The 19,150-nt window shown below is 39.0% G+C and overlaps 1 protein-coding gene across 3 annotated transcripts; it reads right to left on the bottom strand.

Moving 5' to 3' along the window:
- Positions 1 to 2,979: 2,979 nt before the first annotated feature.
- On the bottom strand, positions 2,980 to 18,614 carry MAT2B (methionine adenosyltransferase 2 non-catalytic beta subunit). Of its 3 annotated transcripts, none has more exons than XM_082651776.1 (7): positions 18,521 to 18,614; positions 10,351 to 10,545; positions 8,903 to 9,017; positions 8,560 to 8,712; positions 5,762 to 5,955; positions 4,425 to 4,538; positions 2,980 to 3,905 (listed from the first exon to the last, which is right to left on the bottom strand). In XM_082651776.1, the coding sequence occupies exons 1-7, from the start codon at positions 18,548 to 18,550 to the stop codon at positions 3,735 to 3,737; spliced, it is 972 nt and encodes a 323-aa protein (XP_082507902.1). In that variant the 5' UTR covers positions 18,551 to 18,614; the 3' UTR covers positions 2,980 to 3,734. The 3 variants fall into 3 exon arrangements, with proteins under 3 accessions (XP_082507902.1, XP_082507900.1, XP_082507901.1); XM_082651774.1 differs by lacking the exon at positions 18,521 to 18,614 and adding an exon at positions 16,119 to 16,261; XM_082651775.1 differs by lacking the exon at positions 18,521 to 18,614 and adding an exon at positions 16,119 to 16,261 and having other exon boundaries at positions 8,560 to 8,706.
- Between the last annotated feature and the right edge of the window lie 536 nt (positions 18,615 to 19,150).

Here is a 19,150-nt window from a genome sequence, read left to right as displayed (position 1 = left end):
ATGCAGGAGACATGGGTTTGAGCCCTGGTCCGGGAAGATCCCACATGCCGCGGAGCAACTAAGCCATGAGCCACAACTGCTGAAGCCCAAGTGCCTAGAGCCCGTGCTCCACAAGAGAAGCCACTACAATGGGAAGCCCACGCACCACAACGAAGAGTAGCCCCCGCTCGCCAGAACTAGAGAAAGCCCACATGCAGCAACGAAGACCCAACGCAGCCAAAAATAAATAAATATTTAAAAAAAGCACATCAGTAAGAAACTGATTAAAGAAACTGTGATTCATTCACTTGATACAAGGGAATAAATGCAGCCATTAAAGATACCTAGATGCTTCTCTTTGGTGCTCTCCTGGTTCATGGTGGACTGCAGGGCTGCTGATGCAGTGCCTTGTGGGCTGTGAGAAGGTCCTCAACCAGGAGCAGTGGCCCACATGGTAACTAGCATCAGGGCCATGGCCCAGGGGTCAGGAATGCTCAACTGGCTCACAGAAGCCTGTGGGGTAAGGGGGGGAGCAGAGGGAACTTGGTGTGATCAGAAGAATGGCTCTTATAGTTGATTTGAATGTTGAAAATAATGGGAGCTAGGTTTCTCATTGTCAGAGAAAGGAACTACAAATACGAGAAGAGGGAAGCTAAAATAAACCCTGTGGAGCAACATTAGAATTGGAGGCATTGATGTGAATCCATGATGTCAGAAATGTCAAGTCAAGAAAGAGAAAGAAAGACTAAGGAACTATTCTAGACTGAAGCTGAAGCAAGATGGTAACAAATGCCATGAGTAATCCTGGATTGGACAGACTTACAATGGACATCACTAGGACAACTGATGAAATGTGAACAGGGTCTATGAATTAGAGGATAATATTGTATCCATGTTAACTTCTTGACTTTGATGGTTACATTATGGGATATGTGGACATGTATTCTTACTTTTAAAAAACATACCTTAAGTTTATATACTAAGTAGGTGATTAGGCATCATGACTCCAACTTACTCTTAGATGGTTCAGGGAGGGACTTCCCTGGTGGCACAGTGGATAAGACTCTGTGCTCCCAAGGCAGGAGGCCCGGGTATGATCCCTGGTCAAGGAACTAGATCCCATATGCACACCGCAACTAAGAGTTCACTTGCTGCAACTAAGGAGCCAGCGAGCTGCAACTAAGGAGCCCACCTGCTGCAACTAAGACTCAGCACAACCGAATAAATTTTTTTAACATAAAATATAATAAAATAAATGGTTCAGGGGAAAATACATGTATCCTGTGTGTATATGTAAAAGAGAGAAAGAGGGCTTCCCTGGTGGCGCAGTGGTTGAGAGTCCGCCTGCCAATGCAGGGGACACGGGTTCGTGCCCCGGTCTGGGAAGATCCCACATCCCACATGCCGTGGAGCGGCTGGGCCCGTGAGCCATGGCCACTGAGCCTGTGCATCCGGAGCCTGTGCTCCGCAATGGAATAGGCCACAACAGTGAGAGGCCCGTGTACCGCAAAAAAAAAAAAAAAAAAAAAAAAAAAGAGAAAGAGAAAATGATAGGAAAAATACAGCTAAATGCTGACAATTGGGGAATCTGGAAAAAGGGATTACAGGCATTCTGTATGGTATTATGGCAACTTTTCTGAGACTGAAATTTCAAAATGAATAGAAAAAAAAGACATTCTTTATAACTATATAAATTCTAAGGCATAGTAAATGAAAAAAACACTAAGTGCAGAAAAATGTATGTTACGCTATGTAAATAAAGAAAGTATGGTGAGAGTATGAACACAAATATGTATGTCATGAGACTATATTCTGATACAGGTAGAATGCCTCTGAAAACATGCCAGAATCTTATCTACACTGGTTTCTTCCACAGATGAAAGGTAAGTGGGTAGAGAAGGATGAGAAAGAAGTTTTTTTACTCTGAAAATTTGAATTCTGTACTATGTGAAATGAAGTAACTTAAAAAGACAAGCCAGAATGCGTCAGTGGTTGCCAAATACAGGTGCCAGGCTGGCTACCTTAGAAGAACCTGAGGAACATTTAAAACTACATTAGCAGGCATCAATTCCAGAAATTCTATTTCAGTGGGTCCAGGATAGGGTTCAGGTAGCGGTAAAATTTCCCTAGTTAATAATAAAACATAGCATGGTTTGGGAACTGCTGCTTTAATCAAATCACCCAGACCTGATGCTCTCTAAATCCCAAATTCTAAGTAAATTAGGAAATCAGAAACAAATACTTTTTGTCTAATGAGAAAATAAGATCATAATATCTAGGGAAAGAATACTCCACAAGTGAAACTGGAAATTCTGAAACCAGGATTTACACTGAATTCCAAATAGAAGCCAAGTCTCACTAGTTACTCTACCTTTCTGCTCCCTTATTAAGGACCAAAAATATTGTGGAGGCTAAGGCAACCTGAATATCACTTGGTATAGAAAACACATTCAAATACTCTGCATTCTTCAAAAGGCACATTCTATGTAAATCTATTACAAGAGTATATAGTTATTTACTTTCCATTAAAAAAAAAGTCAGTGTGGGCTTCCCTGGTGGCACAGTGGATGGGAGTCCGCCTGCCGATGCAGTGGACGTGGGTTCATGCCCCAGTCTGGGAAGATCCCACATGCCGCGGAGCGGCTGGGCCAGTGAGCCATGGCCGCTGAGCCTGCGCGTCCGGAGCCTGTGTTCTGCAACGGGAGAGGCCACAACAGTGAGAGGCCCGCGTACAGCAAAAAAAAAGAAAAAAAAAAAAAGTCAGTGGACACAACAAGTAAACACAATATCTGTAACATTCTAGATTTCAAGTGGTATGTTCACCAGGGTTCATTTTATTATTGTGTTTTATACCTTAACGTATATTAACTATATTCTCTTATATGCATCAGATGTTACATGATAAGAAGGTAATTGTAAAAAATTAGAGCAACAAAACAACAGTTCAGATATCTGGTCCTTACATTTAAAAAAGAGAAGTAAATACAAGAAAACTAAGCATTACCATGCCAGCAGTACATATTTATTATTATTCATGAATGGTCAAAAGACTTACAAGGCCCATTACTATTAGTATAACCACACATAAGAAATACCACTTAGTGACATGGAGTGAAAAGGACAGTTTCATATATATTAAAAAAATACATACACATACACACATTCTCTCTCTCAAAGGCTCACCATTCACTGCTACAAAAGCAGGAGGCATCAAGCGGCAGGAGTTCCGATATACATAACAAGTTGAAACATCTCAAGCATAAAAACTACACTTAAGTTGCAAAAATAAAGTTTCTTTCTTCAAACATTTTGATCTGAGCTCAAGCAAAGCAAATGATGAACACCAATGATTTTTATACTATTTAACATACTTTAAAACATAAAAGGATCAACAGATACAAAAGTCCTGAAAATGTAGGGGTTATTTATAGGAATGAACAATGCATTTCATCCAAAAAAAAGTCTACAGCAGATGTGTTTCATCCTGGCTCTCAAATATTTGAGAATCATAATTTACTATATTCAAACAGCAAGTTAAGCCAGAACAAAATGATAAACAGAAAACTCATTACTCCAAACAAGGCATTACTGCCCTTGGTTTCCTCAGACAGTTTCACTAGTGCAAGAGCATCATTTACCTGAAAGATCATGAGTCACAATTGAAGAGCACTCATACAAAACTATTTCCTTTTTTCTTTAAAAAGTGCCACATACTTGACTTCTCCTTTAAAAAAAACAACAACAACACACATACACTAATGAAAGACTGTTTGTCTCCATCTCTTGTCAATGAGGAAAGGCCAGAGTGATTCTTTGATTCCAATTCGAAATGGTGTTCGCTGGCCAATGCCTAAGGTCTCCAATTTGGAGCAGTCAAGCTGAGCGTTTCTTGGACGTTGTGCTCCTAAGACAGGACTGTCAGTTATCTTTAAAACAAAAACAAAAAAATCAAAAATAAGAAGCCTCAGGCTGAAGTTTTATATTCGCTACTTCCCTTTGCCCTCTTGCCCTCGGTGCAAGAAATCAGATTTGATCCCTGGAAAAATAAATAAAATGTCCACCACAATCAAGACAATACTTTTTCTATAAACTTCACCAATACTCATGGGCTTCTTTATACATGGTAATTTAGAGAAAATTAACAATAGAAACTGCCAAAATACAAGCAAAGTTCACTTTGATTAGTGCCAGAAAATAAAGTTATCCAAAACTTCCAAACAACAAGAAAAATGTTATCCATAGTACACACTGTAGTGATAGACCTGGACTTCCAAACAGTAAGGTTAGCTTGTTTTTTTTTTTCTTGCCCACGCCTCAAGGCTTGCAGGATCTTAGTTCCCCTACCAGGGATTGAACCTGTGCGCCCTGCAGTGGAAGGGCCAAGTCCTAACCACTGGACTGCCAGGGAATTCCCAGCAAGAAGGTTTTAAATGTCATGTACTTACCGGTCTTAAGTGGCTGCTGGGGAGGTTGAAGGTGTCTGCAATTGCACACGCCATTTCATACTTAGTCATCTGTTCATTGCCAGACCAGTGAAAGGTTCCCTTAATTGACGGATCCTGACAAGGACACAAAAAATTCAAAACGGTTTCAAACTTTTTGAGTTGAGTGGAATGGCAAGTTTGACAAGAAAACTAACTTAAACAGGTTCAGGAAATAAAATGCATCGCTCCTTTCTGGAACGCTATACACAAGATATCTAAAATCAAATTCCTATAAATATCCCCAGCTAAACCAGAAAAGCAATTTCTAGAATTTAGCCTTAAGAATTTTTTTAAATAAAAGTATAAGTAGTTCCAATTTTATTTAGTGGGAATCCTAAAATGATTACAGATTTTTATGAAACACAGGCCAATTTAACAAGTATTTCCAACTATCCTAAGAAGCTAAAACCAAAACTTAACAGAACCATTTTTCAAGATGAGCTAATTGGTCATAACATCCTTAAAAATTGTCATGGTACATATTTTTTTTTTTAAATATATAAATTTTGATGTATTAGAAAAAGTCATGCTACTATTAATATTCTAAAATAAATCACTCTCTAATCTTTCTTTCTGTGGATATTCTATTTTTTCAAATGCTTAAAATGAACTACTATTCAAATATCCAAAAACAATTACAAATTATTCTTACACTGGCTGAAATGATAAATCCCTATGTAGCTTCTTCTCTGCCACTACCTAAATCTTAAATAGACATTATTTAAGACAGTCTTCTTAAAAGACATTAGGAGATTATTTTGTTACCCGAAGAAAAATACCAGTTTTCAGTTATCTTGCAATAAGAGAGTGACAGATGGGGTCTACAGTATTTGAGAAATAAAATCAAACGTAACAGCAGAATACTTTTATTATTCATAAATACAGCCTACTATCTGAACTACTTTTGTTTGGTGTCCTTGTTAAGTTTTTAAAAAGCATTTAGAGGGCTTCCCTGGTGGCGCAGTGGTTAGGAATCCGCCTGCCAATGCAGGGGACACGGGTTCGAGCCCTGGTCCGGGAAGATCCCACATGCTGCAGACCAACTAAGCCCATGAGCCACAACTTATCGAAACTGCGCTCTAGAGCCTGCGAGCCACAACTACTGAAGCCCGCGTGCCTAGAGCCCATGCTCTGCAACAAGAGAAGCCACTGCAATGAGAAGCCTGCGCACCGCAACAAAGAGTAGCCCCCGCTCACCGCAACTAGAGAAAGCCCGCTCGCAGCAACGAAGACAAAACACAGCCAAAAATAAAAATAAATTAATAATAATAATTTAAAAAAAGCACTTAGATTCTCACCAGCATCCTCTTCTCTGCTAACTGACGACACACAGTGGCCACATCTTTGACGTGTGTGGGGAACCGCTGCTGCCAGTGGTCCATGTTCGCAGACTTGTTGCTGAACTGCACTTTATCAAACATAACAGTCACGGCGCTTTCCTCAAGCTTTTCAACTTCTCCATACAGAACAGGAATTCTCAAAACAGCAGCTCCTACAGAGTAATAAAAGCAGGTAATACTTCAAAGCTGACTGGTTCTTAAGTCTTGCTATAAGATCAAAGTGTGCAGATTTAAACGACATCATCGCAGAAAACTTGCAATATACCAAAATGACACAGCTCACCTATTTAACAAATGTGATCCTGAATATTTTTAAGTGTCTCTGTCATGTGGGTTATTTTTTATAATTATATTAATTAAATAATTACTTCATTATTGTGGCCATTAAAAATAAAACTGATCATGACAACTAAATGCAACAAGTGATCCTTGATTGTGCCTAAAAAATAAATGCGATAAAGGACATTACTGGGACAAAATTCCTACACAGACTGTATTGTATTAATGTTAAATTTCCTAAGTGTGATAACTGCATCGTAATTATGTGAAGAACATCCTTCTTGAAGATACACAGTGAAGTATTTCAGAGTGAAATTCAACTAATTCTCTATGAGTTCAGGAAGAAAAGAGTGTACATATAAAACACGTGGCAAAACATTAACAACTGGTGAATCTATATAAAGGGTATATGAGTGTTCACCACATAGTCCTTGAAAACACTGACTAAGGAATTATGAAGTATTTCGATTTTATGTTGGTCAATACTGAGGGGTTACAACAGTTTAAATAATTAACGCTTTAACTGAAATTTTAAAAAAACTATTTAAAATTAAATTAACTTATTGTGCAGCTGCAGACGACCTTTGAACAACACAGGTTTGAACTGTGGCATCCATTTATATGTGGATTTTTTTCATGTAGCACATCATGTACAAGACTTGAAGTGGACAGCCTATCCTTACATAGGCATAAGGTGAGTGACCTTTAATATAAAATTAATAACGTGTTAGTTTTCTTACTGTTTTATAACTTTGTTTTCCAAGAGTTACATTACTATACAGCATGCCTCTCTTCTCTCTCATAATTGGAGAAATTCTATATCAGTCTACCACACAGGTAAGTGGTTTTAGAAAAAAATATACCAGTATTTCTAACACTATTATGAATATGACTGTAATACTGTATATGCCATTTAAATTTTACAAAGATTCATTCATTAGTGTATAGGCTAGGCTACCATTAAACAATCATATCGATTACACTAGGCTACCATAAAGCAATCATATTACTGCTTCTTCCTTATCAACGCCTGAATCATACCTATAAATAATTACAAATTTCTTCTCACACTGTCTTTTCATTTTTGATGTGTAGTGTTAGTAACACGTGTAACACCTATAGTGTTTTGTATCATATAAGACAACAATGGGAGTACCCTGGTGGCGCAGTTGTTAAGAATCCGCCTGCCAGTGCAGGGGACACAGGTTGGATTCCTGGTCCGGGAAGATCCCACATGCCATGGAGCAACTAAACCCACACACCATAACTACTGAGCCTGCACTCCAGAGCCCGCAAGCCACAACTACTGAGCCCATGTGCCACAACTACTGAAGCCCACACGCCTAGAGCCTGTGCTCCGCAACAAGAGAAGCCACCGCAATAAGCCTGCGCACCGCAACGAAAAGTAGCCCCTGCTCACCGCAACTAGAGACAGCCCGCATGCAGCAACGAAGACCCAACACAGCCAAGAAAGAGAGAGAGAGAGAAGAAAGGAAAGGTTAAAGACGTGACTGTCCTGGGAATTATATTTTAAAAAAATACATATAACACACAAAATATGTGTAAATCGATTGTTTATGTTTTAGTAAGGCTTCAGTCAATAGTAGGCTGTGAGTAAGTCTTTGAGGAGTAAATGGATTTCCCACTATGCAGGGATTGGCAACCCTAATCCCTGCACTGTCCAAGGGTCAGCTATATATTGATAATATATTCAAGGATGATTTCCGAAGGATAATTTATAACACACAAAAAAAAACCCAAATGTGTTAGTATGTATATATACTAGGGGATGCTTCTCAGGGATGTAGTACAGTCTGAGGCAGGAGTTTTAGTGCAGGGGATCATTAAGTCAAATATTATGCAGCTACTGATATGAAAAAGATATTCCAGAGATGGCTCCTTAAGAACTGAAATGCATGTACATGGGGGGAGAAAAACCAGGTTACAAAACAACGTGCACACAGGTTTAAAAATTCAAAAAAATACTTCCATACATAAGCACAGTTGGTGCTTCTCTCTCTGAGGGAGTACTGAGAGAACTCTTTACAATTTTAAATGTTTTTAAAAACTTTTTCAAGGAGGGTATACTTTTTATAATCAGTACATTTATGTTTGCATATATATACACAAACACACAGGAAAAAAGAAAAACCATACAAATAACAGAATACCGCAATCCAAGAAAAATGATATTGACCCGTTTTTTGAAAGATTACAAAACTTTGTAGTGTATGATTTGTTTTCTTTAACGATATTCCTGTACCCACTGATACTGGAAAAAGTCTGGAAGGATTCATAAATTCTTCAGGATTTCGAGAATTCTTATTTTTCTTTTTTATTAACTGCATTCCCTAGTTTTTCTCCAGTGATTTATGTTCCTCGACTAATTTGTTTTAATTAGAAACATATATATACATCATAAACAAAAAGGAATCCTCAAAAGCAGTCACGTACAGGGCTAAAGAGATGTGTCTTACCTAAATTGTTCTCCAGGACAGCCCTTTCTCCTTCTAATTTTGTTTTGCCATATAGATTTAGGGGACTTGGTATGTCTTCCTCTCTATAAGGTGGGTTTGTTCCATCAAAAACATAATCGGAGCTAATGTAGATTAGAAATGCTCCAACTGCAGCTACCAAAAAAAAAAAAGAGAAAGAAAAGAATCTATTAAATTACTACATGACATTACTGTTCACTGGAATTTGTAACAGCTTATTCATCATATATATAACAAATCTTTTATAAACCATCTAAAAAGTTTAATCTTTACAAACTCAGCGATCACTCAATATCTTATGAAGATTTTATAAAGACATCATTACCTGCTTCCTTTGCTAAGTTCCCAGAAGCATCCACATTAAGTTGAGAAGCAGCATCCGGCTGATTTTCGACAACATCTGGCCTTCTCTCTGCTGCACAATGTACTATGACATGGGGCTGGGAGTTCAGCATTGATGTGTTTTTAACCCAAAAAGGAATAAAACAAAAGAACTGTAGCCTTCCAACAGTAAATTAATTCATAGAAAATGTTTATTAAATCGACATTCCTTCAACTAAAGAATCATTGTAATTTTTAATGTTGTTTTGTCACACTTCCCTGTTTCAACGTTCAAACTTCCTGAAAGGCAAAGAGCAATTTAGCAATCCCCAGGCAAAATCAGACACAACTCTTGTTGACAACCATGCTTTTAAATCAAAAGAAGCTTCATCCCCCTAATCTGGGTGGGAGAAAAGAGCGATCATTTATGGAATTAACATGATCTAAATACTTAATAAGTCTATGGTAAAGGGAGAGGAATATCAATTGCAAATTAAATTCATAAATTCCAATCTCTTAAACCAGTCATTTAAAGATTAACCATCCATAAAACTTGTATTCCCAGTTGAGCATTTAAGTATGCCACCTATACGCTAAGCACCCTGCGAGAAGCAAGGATTTCACAATCTAATGCAAAAGACAGATATGTAAAGAGACTGTTTCAATATCATATGACCTATATCAGGACAGAGGAATGCAGAGGGTCCTTTGTAGAGAAGGGGCACCTACTTCCCAGAGGAGCTGAGTAAGAGCTAAGATTTGGGAAGATGAGTGACATGCAGGGCTCGTGTACCCACTCACCCAACTTCCTCCTTCTCAGCAATTGCTTGAGGAAGCATGATCTGAGAGCTGTTTTCAAACTTAAGTGTGCATAAGCTGGGATGGTTCTTAAAATGTAGATCCCAGGCCCCACCACACACTTATTGAATGAAAATCTGAGAGTGAAACCTAAGAACAAGTTTTCCAAGTGATTCTGATGCAGGTTTTCCTTGGATCATATTTTTAGAAAGAATCTGAACTTCTGATTTGATCAGAGGTATAACAGAATCTAAATTTTTCTGTTAAGTCTTCTGTGACCATCGCCAACAAGTGGTTTAACCACTCTTGCCTTTGTGATCTCTAAAATGCAAATGAGAATATTTTGCAGTGTTGTAAGGTTTACAGATAATATTAAGAAAGGATTTGCATAGAAAGTAGTACTTAGAAGAATACTTCACAAACATAAGCATTTTACAAAATGCTTCATTTTCTGCCTTTTGTCAACCTATGTCTCAACCTAATCTTTTATAAGGATGACATATTCTTATCCATGCCAAAAAAAAGTGCAGTATATATTACTGTTGCTTAATATGTTAGAGCTTTAAGTACAATAACTTCCTTGAGAACAAGAGCATTTTTCAAGTCATCCAGACAAGTATTAATAGTTAACTTACGTGTTAAAATAAACCATACCTGAAAATCATAAATGATGTGATGAACTGCATTAGAATCCAAGAGATTAACCTGCTCAAATTTTGGTCTTGCTCTTCTAAAACCACAGCCAACGGCATGCCAATTATTCTGTTGAAATTCTTTGTAAACAGCTCTGCCAAGAAGCCCAGTGGCACCAGTAATCAGAACCCGCCTGTTGGGGATGTTAACTTCCTCCTAAACGTGAAGGGGGTGGAAAAGGATTGTTTAATTTGAAAATAGTCTCTCAACGAAATCAGCCACCATTTTCATTCACTAAATACTTCAAGTCTTAATTGTATGCTTCCTTGCCCAATCTATAAGCCAATTCTTAAGTTAGAACAAAGATTAATCAAAATGCATGGGTAAGTGTGTCACTTAAGAAAAAGTTTTGCCAGGGAGCAACTAAGCTCGTGCGCCACAACTACTGAGCCTGCACTCTAGAACCCGAGAGCCACAACTACTGAAGCCTGTGCACCTAGAGCCCGTGCTCCGCAACAAGAGAAGCCACTGCAATGAGAAGCCCGCGCACTGCAACGGAGAGCAGACCCCGCTCACCGCAGCTAGAGAAAGCCCGCGTGCAGCAACGATGACCCAATGCAGCCAAAAATAAAAAATAAAATAAATTTATTTTAAAAAAGTTTTAATAATCTTACGCAAGAAAAAGAACCTAAGATGATACTGCAAGGAATCACCTAGTCAAATAGATTTAGATTTCCTGTGGTAATAATGGAAAAGCTTATTTTTACGATCAGTGATGTCCAAATTAGTAAAAAACAGCAATTACGTTCTTCCGTTTATAAAAATGCAGTTAGTTCTAAGCTTACTTACTTTATGGCCCGATTAAATACTGGGGCTATGGTCTGCTGATATGTTTCCAAATTGACATTTCTGGTCTTCAGTTTTTAATCTCAAGGTTTTTTTCAAATCTCATTGACTTTATCATACTGTGATAGGTCTAAATTAGAGAATTCACATTTCACAGGAATTTATGTAGAAGAAAAATAAATTTGGTCCTTATAGCACTAACATTCTTTCTAAGTTTAACCAAACTGGTAAATATATTCCTGCATTAACTCTTCTTTTTTTTGGAAATACTTTCATTTGTATCATTTTTTTAGATTCCACATCATATAACATTCTTTTTTTAAACTTTATTTATTTTTTATACAGCATGTTCTTATTAGTTACCCATTTTATACATGTTAGTGTATATATGTCAATCCCAATCTCCCAATTCATACCACCACCACCATCCATATTCCTGCATTAACTCTTAATTTACCTATTTAAACCAGTTAAAACAAATAAACAAAGATAGAGGAACTCGTCTGTGCTGCTATTGTGAAAGGAAAAATTCCTCACAGACTGAAATTAAAAAGGAACTACTATTTAAGAAACAATTTAAGTTCTATGTTTACATAGAACTTTGCCTTCTTCCCAAGATAGGTAACACCGAATTTCATCAGACTCTTGAATTAAGTCAACATTTAATATTAAAAAACAACAAAAAGTTTTATTAAATTTTTATCAACTTGAGTCCTTTTAAATTTCAGATGTTGTTATAGTCACCTAATTCTGAGCTGTCAAAAATCTTAAATATGCACGCACGCAATAACCTTTTTTGTGCACACAAAAAGACTTTTTTTTCCTAGCCCTCAATTCAGCTAACTTAGAAGACTATACATTTTTTTTAAAAAGGCCACCCAAATCAAGTATTTCTAGCACATGAAAAACCTGAAATGAAAGAGCTGACAGAGACAGTACAAAGGTAGTTCTTAAAGATATTTTTTCCTTAGTTCAACCAATTTCAAGACATTTTAGAAGTTAGAGAAAAATTCATCTATGCTCTCTGTTGCAAAACTTGCCTCTAAGCCAAATGATCTATAAAAACAAGGATTTCAGCCAGCAAAATATTTTCTCTGAATTTCTGGCAAGAAAACAACTCTACAAAGATTCTAATTGTAAAGAGGTTAAAACATGTCAAGTCTAGTAGAGATACGATCAGAAAACAATTTACACAGGATAAAGATCCCTGGGAAAATACTATAACAGAGCTATGATCTGGTTTCTTCTAAGTTTCTCACTTCACTCTAAAGAAGGAAAGGAATAGACAAGAGTTCTTAGATCAGTGGTTCACAGGCTTTATACGCTGCGGACAGGAATCGACTGGAAGGCTTTCAGATCAAGTACATTTGGAATAAGGCCTCGTAATTTGCCTTTGTAACAAGTTTCCAGGTGCTGATGCTGGTGATTTGGAAACGGAATTTTGAGAACTCCAGGAAAGTCCAAGACCTTCCTAAAGATAGCTCTTAATCAAAGAAGTCAAAAAACTGCCATCTGCCTTTCTAGCAGCGACAACATCTTCCCCATTTTCCCCCTTAAAAAGGAAAACTAGAAGAAGTAGTTAAAGAACAAGCATCATGCTTGCAGTAACCACAAAATTCTTAAACAGTAAAATAAGATCTCTAGGTACTTCACTGATTCTGTGAAGCACATTTTTTCCTCATTTATCATCTCTGTTAAATGAATGAAATAAAGATGGTTTGGCAGTGTTTTTTGCTTTTTAGTGCATCTTAAAATAAGAGCCCAGATAATCTTATAATTGAGAGCATCTTAGATTTGATGAAATACAGTATTAAGTAACAAGCACAGCAATGCTCTTTAGGGAATATAATAACACTTAACTTTAAAAAAGGATGGGGGTTGCATGGAAAAAATACAACCTTACATCCTTATACCCTGGGATAATATGTAAGGTCCCTGGAAGAAAATATGAAACTGTCCGTGTTACCTAGTGGTCAGATGTCAATGCTCAAGAATTTTCTACGTTAAAAGAGCAGAGATCGGGCTTCCCTGGTGGCGCAGTGGTTGAGAGTCCGCCTGCCAATGCAGAGGACACGGGTTCGTGCCCCGGTCCGGGAAGATCCCACATGCCGCGGAGCGGCTAGGCCCGTGAGCCATGGCCGCTGGGCTTGCGCATCCCGAGCCTGTGCTCCGCAACGGGAGAGGCCACAACAGTGAGAGGCCCGCGTACCGCAAAAAAAAAAAAAAAAAAAAAAATCAGAGATCTAAAGTACAAGCATTTTCTGAAACAAATGATTCTGCACAATCTTATATTTGAAAACTATCATGTGTTATATAAACCTACATCATACCTTTTGACCACAGGAGGAGTCCTATTAGACAGGCAGGGCAGATATCACTTCCGAAGTGAGGAACCTTGTCTACAGATGTTAAAGGTCTTGCCCAGAGTAAAAGGGAAAAGGTTGGAAACAGAACTTGGGCCCTTTTGCTTCTATCATCCAGCAAAATACATACTGAGTTTTGTCTCAATCCTTTGAACTTATACTCGGTTTCATGATGATTAACCACACTCTGTGGCATTGAGAAGTTACTCCATCTCTATTGATCTAACTCCCACACTCTGTGGCATTGAGAAGTTACTCCATCTCTATTGATCTAACTCCTCACTGGTGAAATGAGGCATTTGGAAAAGATGCCTAAGGCTCTTCCAGCTTTACAGTCCTACAATTCAATATTATCCTTACCACAGAGGGATCTGAATAGAGTGAAAGAAGGTTCATTTACTTAAAGTAACTTATCCTCTTTTCATATAGTTCTCTCTAGAGACTCAATGAGCACCTTTTGTCACCAGTATACGAGCCCAACAAGATGTTTTCATTTGGACTGCAAGTTTATTGGTGGTTAGCAAATAAAATACGCATCACTCTGAAATTAAAAGAGGCCAAACAAAACTATCTCTTCTATATTTGACTCTACCTGAAGCTTCTTAAAGCACACTATTTTGATTTTTTTCTTTTTAAAAGAGGAGAAATAGTCCTCTAAAAATTATTTTGGACCATTACTCTGTAAATTACTTTAGTTCTGCAAAACACAGGAATGTCCAAACACTTCAAGGAACTCTGAATAGAGGAACAAAAAGCTGTCTTGTTAACCCAAAGAATTAAGAGTTGAAGATACTCTGTCTGCCTGAAAAGTCTGTTTCGCAATTTTTATTCTTATGGGTCAGGAATATTAAACACCACTTTAAGTTGCCCTGAACATATGTGCCTCTTATCCTATAAACTCTTAGATGTACAGAATTCAGTAACTTCAGGTGACCAGATTTACAGACACCTCCCCCTCCCAAAAAAAAACTTGAAAAAGTAAACGCACATAAATAAACGAAGAGCTGTAGCTCTTATTACGCCATCAAATCAAATAATACCAAATTGTACAGGTAATGGAAGATAAATGGCTCTTTCAAAATGGTCTAAACAGTACTCTGGAACAGAGGTTTCTACTTGAGCACACTTGGATTAACTTCTACTAAAAAATGTCTTAGAAAAAGTCAAGAGTGAAACAAAACAAGTGTCTAAAGAGGGATCTTCTTAAATGTTAGTGGTAAATGTAATTATACTTTGCTATTTTTAGAACCTCTTCAATTTGGCAAAGCTTCACACTGATTTATATGATTCTTACAACATTCCCCTTGAGGCAGATCTATGAGGAGATACTCCTGGACTTTAAAAAACTTTAGATACCTAGGTGACACTTGTCTAACTCCTACTGGCATCCTATTGTACCCCACAGCCAGTATTACTAACAGGAACCACTACAGTCTATTTCTCAGACATAAACTATAAGACACGAGCAAGTTTTAATTCCGGTTTTGAGAGCAGCAAATATGTGCCAAGCTTTTGGTTGTGCAATTTTACTGAAGGAAAATCCATTTTCATTAGTCTACTGAACTCCTACTGTGAAAACTGATTAAGCTGTATATACATACATGTGCGCATATACACTGACATAAACAAACAATATGTAACATTACAGTACTCAGCATTGTTTGGGGTACACAGGAACAAAAGAGAGGTTTAAATTGCCCATTATTCTAACCTTACCCCCCAAATACCAAAACGATTTGAAACACTAAATCTGCTATATTTTGAAGGCGTAAGAATTCTGCATAATCAAAATAGCCATCACCTACGTCCTCTCTTATATCCTTAAGATATGTTGGTCTGGGCATTAACATCTTCCTATCCCCAGTGCTAGATACACTCTGTGGACTGATGAATGCTGGGGGGCCTGGAATTAAACAGGAGAGAATGGAGGCTCTCCAAACACAGTAGTAGCTTTCGTTTATGCAACCTCCGTAGTGGTTCAAATAGATCTGTATTTGAATCCCGGCTGCAATCTTACTGAATGAACTTGGGCCAAGGACTCGCCCTCTAAGCCTCAATTTTCTTATCTGTAAAATGGAACAAAACGAGTATGTCATAAATATGAGAACTAAAGTAAATAATGCATGTAAAGTGTATAACACAGTGACGAGTTCAGTAACTTTTCAACTCCAAACCTGTTATTATTTCTGAAAAGCCACCTGGCCCCTTCTTTCTTAGAGATACGAACAGTTAAGACCAAAGGATACGAACAAAGGATGAAAAAGAAATTTAGAAATAATCAAAACTGAAACAGCTCTGAAAACCCCTCTCCGTTCCCGAGAGGGGAGACAGGAGAGTCGAAACTGAAACCCGACCTACTCTTTTCCCGTCACAGCGGCTGAAAAAGAAAACACAGAAGGGTGTGCACCGAAGTAAACAAACTCGGCGGCGCCGCCCTCGCCGCCCGGGGCCTCCGACTCCGGCAGGAGGCGTCTGGAAAACCACTCCAGCGCCCGCTGCAAGACTCGTCCCCTCCGCGCACTCAGTTCCTACGATACGCACCTCCCCTCCCCGCCCCAAGACCCGGGCCGACTCCCTCACCTCCACCAAACGGCAGTTCCCGGGAACAAAGTGAATAGAAAGCTCCTTCTCCCGCCCCACCATGCCCGCCGTCTTGGCGCCGCCGCCGCAGCGACCGCCACTTCCCCCAGCCCAAGATCGCCGCGGTCCGCAGCTCTAAAGCCCTCGGCCCGCCTCCCCTAAGTCCGGGCCAGCCCCCGCTCACCGCTTCCGGCTTCCGCCGCCAAGACCGCGCCCCTTGATTGGCCACGCTCCGCCGACGCCCCAGAAAGGGGACTGGCGCGCTCGGGACGCTCCCAGCCCACGCGCCAACTCTTAAAGGGAAACAAAGGCCCTGGTCTTAAGCAAGGAATGCGAGTTTTGTTTTGGGGCCGGGGGCGGGGGCGGGGGTGGGGGTGGGGGGAAGGACGAGTTGTTTATTTTGTGTGTTTTTCCTTCTAGACTAGGTAAGGATTGAATTGGATCGCCTAGACTTGAGCAGTGCATAAGAATCTACTGCATAAGAATCTACTGGGCACGTAATACATAAAGTGGGATAAAATATTTTAAAGTCATGGTGGGAGGGGGGAGGCGGGGGGGTGAGGGGGAGGGGAGGAAGCACAATGGACCTGTGTCTCTAGAGCATTAAGAGTGTTTGAGAGATTTAGAAAGACACTGGAATAAAAATAAAAGTGTTGGTATCTGAGTCATTAATACCCCAAGAACCCATTTGTCTTTCCGGGATGCTAAAAAGTAGTACGTGTGAAATTCCAAAGATCTCAAACTAATTTTGACTAGTTAAAAATAAAAAGATGTGGGAGGCTGGGGGATGAATTATTTGGGTACCTCTTCCAAACGCAGATTCTCGGACTTTACCAGTAATTGCAGAATGAGCTGTGGTAGTAGAGCCTGGGACTTCTGGTAGATTTAACGGGAGTCCAGATCAGCCCTTGAGAAGCACCGCCTTACAGGCTGCAGCGTCGGGCTACACGAGCCGAACCTCCGCTACCAAGGAAAATTAAAGGAACCAGGGGAATATAGTAATACTGAACCTTCTACCACCTGGATCGCGCTTTTTTAAAGTAACAATGACAGCTCTAAGCGTTGAGGCTGACCTAGCACTTAATTGCAACTGATTTCTCTTCCAGTTCAAACCCGAAAAGCCCCCCGCCAGCCGAGATGCTTATGAAATTTACTCGGGGGGTGGGGGGGAACCAGAGCATGGACCACATAGGTTTCGCCAACTTTCCACCGAACGGTCTTCAGCGTTCTTGTCCAGGCATACAGGATACCAAGACCTTAGAAGTCGCCCGCAAACGTGATTACTGTTTGGATCTTTCTAAAACGACATTATTTTCATAAACCTTTTTTTGGTTTAATCTTAGAGCTCAACGCTAAGCAGCCTTTAAATTTTTTTTTCCCCATCTGAGTCCCGTGACTTTCCTTCCTACCCAACCCCCAACAAGAACTCATTTCCTTATTTGCATAAGCATAAAGTTTCTTTAGAACAGTAACAGAAGACAGCCTGAGGCCCCCCACTTTTCAATTTTTGTTTTAATCCAGGCTGTTAATCAATTTAGCATTACTTAGAGTCCTTGAGAGGAATGCCCCAAACACTAAACCATGCATAATCTGCAAACAACAAAGAAAATGTGTGGGTGGGTTTTGGGGGAGCGGTTTCAAGATCCTCTTGATCCTCCTCTCTTTAAGAAGCGGGAATTTTTGTGAAGTTTCTAGTTGCAACGTGTGATGCAGTCTGATCTTTCCAGGAAAAAAAAAATGTGTTCAACGCGAAAACGGTTTAAGGTCATGCATATGCAATTAGCATTTTGGGTCTCAGAGCAGCTTTATCTAGAGTGAGGAACAAATAGACTTTACTTGCCTGTGTTTGAGGATCTGGTTTCATGTTTGCCAGATAAAACGTGCGTATGGTTCCAGGGGCACATGTTCGTGTATGGGTTTTAATCATTCTTTTTAAAAATGGAAGTTTCTTTGTGAATAAAAACGCCACTGTTATACAGACAATATCCAAGTTCCTGTGGTGGCTAAGTCTATAAATTTAACGACAGCAATCTGGAGATAAAAGTTAGGTTAGCAGATTCATTTCATGCCAAGACAAAGAAAGGCTGGAGCACACAACTATAGATAAAAATCGTTATTTATATAGAACCTTCACCTACATCACTGCATTTAATCTGATAAATGAAACTGCTGTTCTGTTTTGGATTTTATTTTTGTCAATTGAGACTTAGTTGAGCTCTCCATACAGCGTCAATAATTAAAGTTGCTTTATTATTCCAAGTCCCAAAGTTACACGTTTTAAAGAAATGAATGACACTTGTTTTTTTACACACCCTTTCAGCTTTTACCAGACATTCATTGGGATTCTTTTAAAGAAACTCTTAACTCCAGAATCCTTCTTTTCTTGAATAGCTAACTCTTACCTGTTCCATGTTCTCCGGCATTTCAGGCATGATTCCAAAATTATCTCAGGAAAAAGATTTAAGATGGGTCTCTGCCTCTGCCTCCTCGGGCTGGGTCTTTGTTCTGCCTGCAGAGAGCGCAGGCACGCGAAAACGTGAGCCACAGCTTCACTCGACCTTTGAAATTAGCATTTTGAGTCCAATCCCAGAATCTCGTGCAGTTTTCCACACTGCAGTAAACTGGCAGCTGATTCCCCGTGGCAATCTTGAAAATACCCAATGAGAAGTTTCATGTTTTATTGCCAGCCAAATGAAGGTCCATTATCAAAACCATTAGGAAAACCAACTTTTTTTTTTTTTTAAGAAATAAAGATGTAACAACAAAAACTTCCTGTGAAAACTTGTTGCAGTTTTCTCTTGCAAAAGAAAAGCAAGAGCCAGCAGTTGGAAAGCACACAGACTATGCAACTGATTTCTGTTCTGAAATATTTTATTGAGTTATGCCTTGTTACAATAGAATCCGTTTGGTAAAGTTCGCCAGTGCTTTCCCAACCAGTGCTTTCTAATTAACTATTTCAAAGGACGGTAAAAGGCACTGGTGGTAACAATATGTGGAAATTAAAACGCAACAGGTTATTTCCATGAACAGTG

This window comes from Grampus griseus (genome assembly GCF_964374135.1).
Source record: "Grampus griseus genome assembly, chromosome: 3".
In the NCBI taxonomy this organism is placed as follows: Eukaryota; Metazoa; Chordata; class Mammalia; order Artiodactyla; family Delphinidae; genus Grampus; species Grampus griseus.
The sequence above is the reverse complement of the archived record's forward strand: the minus strand, read 5'-3'. Positions and strand labels throughout refer to the sequence as shown.